This window comes from Euphorbia lathyris, chromosome 1 (genome assembly GCF_963576675.1).
Source record: "Euphorbia lathyris chromosome 1, ddEupLath1.1, whole genome shotgun sequence".
Lineage (NCBI taxonomy): Eukaryota > Viridiplantae > Streptophyta > Magnoliopsida > Malpighiales > Euphorbiaceae > Euphorbia > Euphorbia lathyris.
Genome location: NC_088910.1, coordinates 110557279 through 110564583, shown reverse-complemented (window position 1 = coordinate 110564583; position 7305 = coordinate 110557279). Strand labels below are relative to the sequence as shown.

The 7305-nt window shown below is 31.2% G+C and overlaps 1 protein-coding gene across 2 annotated transcripts; it reads left to right on the top strand.

The window, feature by feature from the left end:
- The first annotated feature begins 1314 nt into the window (after positions 1-1314).
- LOC136213472 (amine oxidase [copper-containing] gamma 1-like) lies at positions 1315-6739 on the top strand. 2 transcript variants are annotated; one of them, XM_066002828.1, is made up of 5 exons: positions 1315-2745; positions 3478-3591; positions 3976-4425; positions 4554-4651; positions 6652-6739. In XM_066002828.1, the coding sequence occupies exons 1-5, from the start codon at positions 1453-1455 to the stop codon at positions 6659-6661; spliced, it is 1965 nt and encodes a 654-aa protein (XP_065858900.1). In that variant the 5' UTR covers positions 1315-1452; the 3' UTR covers positions 6662-6739. The 2 variants fall into 2 exon arrangements, with proteins under 2 accessions (XP_065858900.1, XP_065858899.1); XM_066002827.1 differs by lacking the exon at positions 6652-6739 and adding an exon at positions 5470-5786.
- The last annotated feature ends 566 nt before the right edge of the window (positions 6740-7305 follow it).

Genomic DNA, 7305 nt, shown 5'->3' with positions numbered 1-7305 from the left:
CACTCAAATATATGAACTTAAGCGCCTTTTGGTTCAACTGTGTTGTTTACTGTTTGTTGTTTATTGTTACTGTTAGATTTTTGCTGTTTGTGGTTTGATTATTAGTGTTTAATAAAATTATGATCAACAGCCGTTGTTAGTATATAAAATGACCATATGTATATGTTTAAAATCAATCAATAAATTAATATATAAATTATATCTAAAATTAAAAAAATTATGAACAACTTTTAATTTTTTTATGGGGATAAGGTGAAAAAATACCATAAAGTTTACAATCAGAAGCAATTTTATCCTAATGTTTAAAATTGTGCAATTTTACCCCTAACATTAGCAGTCAAGAGCAATTTTACCCCTAACGTTATCAAGTTGGGTTACTTGGAGAAATAATTCATCAAACTGTATCATCGGTCATGAATTTTGTCATCTACTCTTCACATGTGAGTCATTTTTATCACTATTTAGTAACAGATCATAAACAAATGATTAGACGTAAAAAAAATTAAAAAATATACTATCTATTGTACGAGTTGGATAAAAAATTTAAAAAATTTCATTAAATATTAATCTCCAATCAATTATTAAATCAAAGAAAATATGAAATCTTTTTTTAAAACAAACTGATATGAAATCGATGCAGAATAAGGAACAAAATATCCGTATTTTATAATAATGTCTAAAATTGACCAAACTTGCTAACAGTAAGAGTATTTTTGAACCGTATTTTTTTTATGGAATATTATGCAACAATACTTCTAACGTTGACAATCAGGAAAATTTTTACCCATAACATATAAAATGATATAAATTTACCTCTAAAGTTTGCATCCAAGATCAATTTTGTCCCTAACATTGCAAATCTAGTCATTTTGAAAAATAATTCATCAAACCGCTTTCTTAGTCACGAATCTTATTATCTACATTTCACATTTGCGTCATTTTATACTGTATATTATTCTAGACGTGAAAAAATTAAAATTAAATTAAAAAATTAAACCATAACATAGACGTGAAAAAATTAAAATAGACGTGAAAAAAATTAAAATTAAATTAAAAAATTATACTGTATTTTAAACGAGTTGTATAAAAATATTTAAATATTTTATTAAATTTAAAAATATTAATCTCTGCTAAATAAAAAATGTGAAATTTTTTTTAGAACTAATTGAGTATTTTATACAAATTGAGATACCAACCTAAAAAAAAAACCAATCAATTTCTTTAACAAATTCATGCCAAATGATATATGAAACCTTTTTATTTTTATATTAAACCACTCCATTATTGTTGTCCATTTCCGGTTGCAGCTTAAGAGGTCATGGGTATATTATTCTATCATATCACTTAGCCCAATCTGCCATTTTTGCTCATCTTTTGTTTTGACACCCATTCTTTCTCCTTTTTAATCCCAACTAACCTTAGCCCTTTTTGTTCTTCATCTCCAGAGTAACCATGGAAAATTGTTCATGGTTTCATTTAGCTTTCATCTCTCTCACTCTCTTCTTCTTCTTCTACACATATCTCAACTACCCAGTTCCCAAAATAGTGTTTTCAGGCTGCTCCAAACCCTGGTGCAACTCCATTTTCACCAAATTCCACTCAATTTCAAGAGCCCAAATCACCCAAACTTCAATTGATCACTTAACCGAAACCCCAAATCACCCACTAGACCCACTCACTGTACAAGAAATCAACCGAGTTAACTCAATCCTCTCATTCTATGAACCGATTCTATACTCTTTCGCTTCAATTCACTCTCTATCACTCGACGAGCCAGATAAAGACTCAGTCTTGAACTGGAAACAAGGCGACCCTCTTCCTCCGAGAAAAGCATATGTAATCGCTTTACAGGACAGACAAACTCACGCCTTAACAATCGACCTAGACTCGGGTTTAGTCGCAACCCATGAAATTATTACCTCCGTCTCAGGTTATCCGATGTTGTCTGTTGAAGACACGGAAATCGCAGCTCAAGTAGCAATGTCTTATCCAGAATTGAACGTATCAGCCTCCGCCAGAGGTGTGAGCTTCTCCGATTTATCCTGCGCCACACCTTCCCCGGGTTGGTTCGGAGATAACGAGGAAGGGAGACGGATAATAAAAGTACAGTGTTTTTCCATTAAAGACACTGTGAACTACTTCATGAGACCGCTCGAAGGTTTGACAATAACAGTCGACATTGACAGAAGAGAAGTTGTTAAATTTTCCGATACCGGAAGAGATATTCCCGTACCAAAAGCGACTAACACAGATTACAGATATACCCCTGGTCAAGAAAGTGGCGATGACCCAATTGAATCAATTAACCCAATTTCAATGGAGCAGCCAAAAGGTCCGAGCTTTAGAATAGAGAATGGGCATATGGTGAAATGGGGGAATTGGGTATTTCATTTGAAGGCTGATCAGAGGGCTGGTATGGTGATTTCACGAGCCATGGTTAGAGATTCTGAGAGTGGGGTTTTCAGGAGTGTGATGTATAAAGGGTTTGCTTCGGAGTTGTTTGTGCCGTACATGGATCCGGATGAGAATTGGTACTTTAAGTCGTATATGGATGCAGGTGAGTTTGGGCTTGGTGCTACAAGTATGTCGCTTATTCCGTTGAATGATTGTCCGAGGTATGCGCAGTATATGGATGGTGTTTTTGTTTCTGCTGATGGTCGCCCGTACGTAAGACCCAATATGATCTGTCTGTTCGAACGGTATGCTGGAGATGTTAGTTGGCGTCATTGGGAAATCCCTTTACAGGTACGTACTTCAATTTTTTTTTTTAATTTGATCTTATTCCAATTTTGTTTTATTTAGTGATATTTTTAAGGGTTAAGGTGCAAAAATACCCCTAACGTTTTGGGTCATGAGCAATTTTACCCATAACGTCTAAAATGATGCAATTTTGCCCCTAACGTTTGTAGCCAAGAGCAATTTTACCCCTAACGTTGGTAATTTGGGTAAATTTCAGGCACTATTATAAAACACAGATGTTTTTATTCATTATTTTGCACCAATTGCATATCAATTCATCCTAAAAAAAGAATTTCATGTTTTTTGTAATTTAATAATAGAATTCGAGATTAATATTTACAAATTCGGTGAATTTTTTGAATTTTTTTATCTAATTCATACAAAAGACAGTATATATTTTTTTTATTTTTTTTCACATCCCAGCATATGTTTATGATTTGTTACTGATAAAATGACGCATATGTGAATTGTAGATGATAAGATTCATGACCGAGAAGACAATTTGATGAATTATTTCTGAAATTGATCCAATTTATCAACGTTAAGGGTAAAATTGCTTTTGGCTACAAACGTTAAGGGTAAAATTGCACCATTTTAGACGTTAGGGGTAAAATTACTCCAGAACCAAAACGTTAGGGGTATTTTTGAACATGGTGGACCTTTTATTTATGGTCTAAATTAAATTATGTTTTAATTAAATAAAGTTAATATTGAAGTTGAGATTAAATTGTGTAACAGGTTAGGGAATCAAGACCAAAAGTTACACTTGTAGCTCGTATGACAGCATCGGTGGGAAATTATGACTACATTTTTGACTGGGAATTTCAGACCGATGGTTTAATTCACGTTACGGTAAATTTTATATCGTATAGATTTTCAATTTCGGGTCAAGAAGTAAAATTATCAAAATAAACTGAGTATCAAGTTGATATTGTTAATTAAATCAATCCAAAGTCACAATGTCAGCATTGAAAACAACAAGAAATATAATTTAGAAGCTGATACCTGCGACTTTGGATTAATTTGATAAAAGAAAATTGCAAGTTGCTATTTAAATTGATATACTGAAATTTATTTTGGGGAAAATTGATCCTATTAATATTTTCTTGAGTTGGGCCGGACTTGGGCCTGACTTGATCTAGGCCCAACAGATTTTTGTCTATCAAAGCCCAAAAAAATTAAATTCCTACAAGGCAATTTGCTAACATTATACATGCTCTTCATTATCCATACTAGGTATCACTTTCGGGCATGCTAATGGTGAAAGGAACACCATACGAGAATGTGAACGACATACCGAACCACGAAGCAATGTCAAGCCCATTAGTCTCGGAAAATGTTATCGGTGTAGTTCATGATCATTATGTCACATTCTATCTCGACATGGACATTGATGACACTAATAATTCCTTCGTCAATGTTCATTTTGTCAAGGAACAAACTTCACCAGGGGAATCACCGAGAAAAAGCTACTTAAGAGCTAAAAGACATACAGCTAAAACAGAGGAAGATGGGAAAATTAAGTTTAAGCTTTATGATCCATCGGAATTTCATATAGTTAATCCTTCGAGGAAATCTAGGTTAGGAAATCCAGCTGGGTATAAGGTTGTTCCTAATGCGAATTCAGCTAGCTTGCTTGATCACGATGATCCTCCGCAATTAAGAGGTGCTTTTACAAATAATCAGGTACTTGTTTATTTGTTGAGTTGATGTTTGAAGGATTGCTTAATAATTGGGGATTTTGTGGAACATGCTTGGGGAGTGGAAGTGTTTGTTGTTTGATAATATTAATGATGTTTGGTTTGGTTGGATAGATATGGGTTACTCCGTATAACCGGAGTGAACAATGGGCTGGTGGACTTCTTGTGGATCAAAGCAAGGGAGATGACACACTTGCTGTATGGTCTCAAAGGTATAAATTGCTAATTATTATTATTTATTTATTTTATTTTATTTAAAAATGTCTTCTCATCATTTTGATTTTAGTGGAATGAGTTTATGATATTTCTTTTAACATGATTTTTTAAAATCATATTAGACCCGTTTATTTTATCTACTGTTTGTTGTTGTTGTTTGATGTTGGAAAATACTAACTTTTCAAACAGACAAATAGGAACCGTATAACCAAACACATAAAACTCACCGTGTAAAGGCAAACATAAACATGAAAATTAGCAACCAAACACCCCTTTAAATCCATAATAGTAAAAAAAAAATCAATTTGATTATACTTATTTATAGGCCCATTGGCACATCCAAGTCGCCTTTTATGACTGCGTTGATATGCTTATTTGATGTTCGTGTCTAAAACATCGAAACCTGGTCCGGATTTACCCATCTTTCCCTTATTATCTAGATTTGATTTTTATTATTATTTTCATTAAGTTTTATTAAATTAATTAACTAAATTTAACTTTCTTTAATATTTATTGTTTATAACTGTAGTTTAAATTTAATTTTTTAATATAAATATGTTACTTGGACGACTGGGTTTGAGATCTAGTGTAAATGTAGTACAAGTTAGATTGGGTTGGGTTTAAATGAAATATTATTGTAAAATCCGATTAGGTCCAATCCGACCCAATCCATTGAACATATTTAGTTTTGAACATAAAAATCCGTTAATAATAGAGTATTATTAAAACCTTATTTTAAAATAAAAAAATATATTTTGATATGTAAATGAAATGAATGGTACTTTTTTAACTGTGATTACGTGATTACGAACAGGAATCGTGGAATCGAGAATAGAGATATAGTAGTGTGGTACACATTGGGATTTCATCATATACCATGCCAGGAGGATTTCCCAGTAATGCCGACAGTATCATCAAGTTTTGATTTGAAGCCAGTTAATTTCTTCGAAAGAAATCCAATTCTGAAATCTCCACCCTTCTTTGAACAGGACTTGCCTCTCTGTTGGGCTGCTACCCCCTCTTGATATTTCACCATATAATTAATAATATTTTTGTCCAATTATTCATGCTTCTCTTATCAAATTTTAAGGCCATGTTTAAGGCTTAATTGCGCAGATCGTCATTAAAGTTTTGAAATCTCGTTTTGTTTTAATAAAGTTATTTTAATCATTTCAAGCAGAAAAAAATCACTTGAATAGTTATATGATAACCGCATTAGAAATAATTAACTTTTACGTATGATATAACAACTACAATCATAGGGAAACTGTCACATGACATAATAAAAAAAAAAAATTAAGTGTCTCTTAGCTTTGGTTGTCGTATGATTGTCATGTTATAAGTAACATAATTCTTTCCGGCGGTTGTTATGTTTCTATTCCAATGACTTTCTAACTAAATTGGGTTGAATGATTTTATTGAAATAAAAAGTATAATTCAGTAACTTTTTGAAATTGATCCTAAATCTATACTATATATAATTACGGAAGCAGAGAGAAATGAGAAGAAGTGTTTTAGAGGTCTTTTGGATGAGTTGTCAACGTAGTAAAAAATCAGATTAAAAATATTTAATTAATTAAAAATAAATATTTAATTAATTAAAAATAACAAATTTATATTTATAATATATTAAATAATTACTAGTCTATTAATTAAAATAATAAAAGAAAGCAAGAGTTACGGGAAGATGAAAAAACACAAAGTAAAGGAAATCCAAAAGTTACAAATAAACTTCTATATAAAGCATGATAGATAGTATTTCACCATTATATTCATTGGTCACGATAGATAGTATTATATTTCTGAAGGTAAATATTCGATTTTTTTCATATGTTGTAGTTATTTTGTTCTCAATTATGTTGTTGTTTTATTTTTATTAAACAATAGTTGTTATAGTTTCATCTTTCAGATTCATTTCTGTTGTTACCCAGGTTCTATACCTCTCGCTATCTTATCCATGTTTTCTTTTTTATTTGTCTTTTTTTCAAACTGATAGCTTCAATTGAAGAATTCGACAGAAATAGAAGATGCATGAACAACTAAAACCGGAAAACACAAAAGTGTCAAAAATTACAAGAAATTCTTATGTTTCTCAAGGTAATTATTCGATTTTTTTTCATATGTTGTAGTTATTTTTGTTCTCAATTGTGTTGTTGTTTTCTTTTTATTAAACAATAGTTGTTATAGTTTCATTTTTCAGAGATGAAATTCCATTTCTGTCGTTACCCAGGTTCCACACCTCTCGCTACCTTATCCATGTTTTCTTTTTTATTTGTCTTTTTTTTTTCAAAATGACTAAAATAAAGATTTTGTAAATTTGTATTCTTTTTTAGTATATGTTGCTAGGTGTTATCGTTTCGATTGCTAACTCTTAACTAAAATTTAGATTTTCGGCTTTATATGAACTTAATTTTTGGCTTTCTCAATTGTGCTGTTGTTTTATTTTTATTAAACAATTGTTGTTATAGTTTCATCTTTCCGAGATAAAATTCCATTTCTGTCGTTTTTCAGATTCCATACCTCTCGCTACCTTATCCATGTTTTCTTTTTTATTTATTTATTTTTCAAAATGACTAAAATAAAGATTTTGTATATTTGCATTCTTTTTTAGTATATGTTCCTAGGTGTTATCGTTTTGATTATTAACTCT

Bases quoted from the DNA above. Each gene is read 5' to 3' on its own strand.
- LOC136213472 (XM_066002827.1), top strand. From the start codon at position 1,453: ATGGAAAATTGTTCATGGTTTCATTTAGCTTTCATCTCTCTCACTCTC. The intron at 2,746-3,477 runs GTACGTACTTCA...ATTGTGTAACAG, and splicing joins ATTGGGAAATCCCTTTACAG to GTTAGGGAATCAAGACCAAA. The intron at 4,652-5,469 runs GTATAAATTGCT...GATTACGAACAG, and splicing joins CTTGCTGTATGGTCTCAAAG to GAATCGTGGAATCGAGAATA.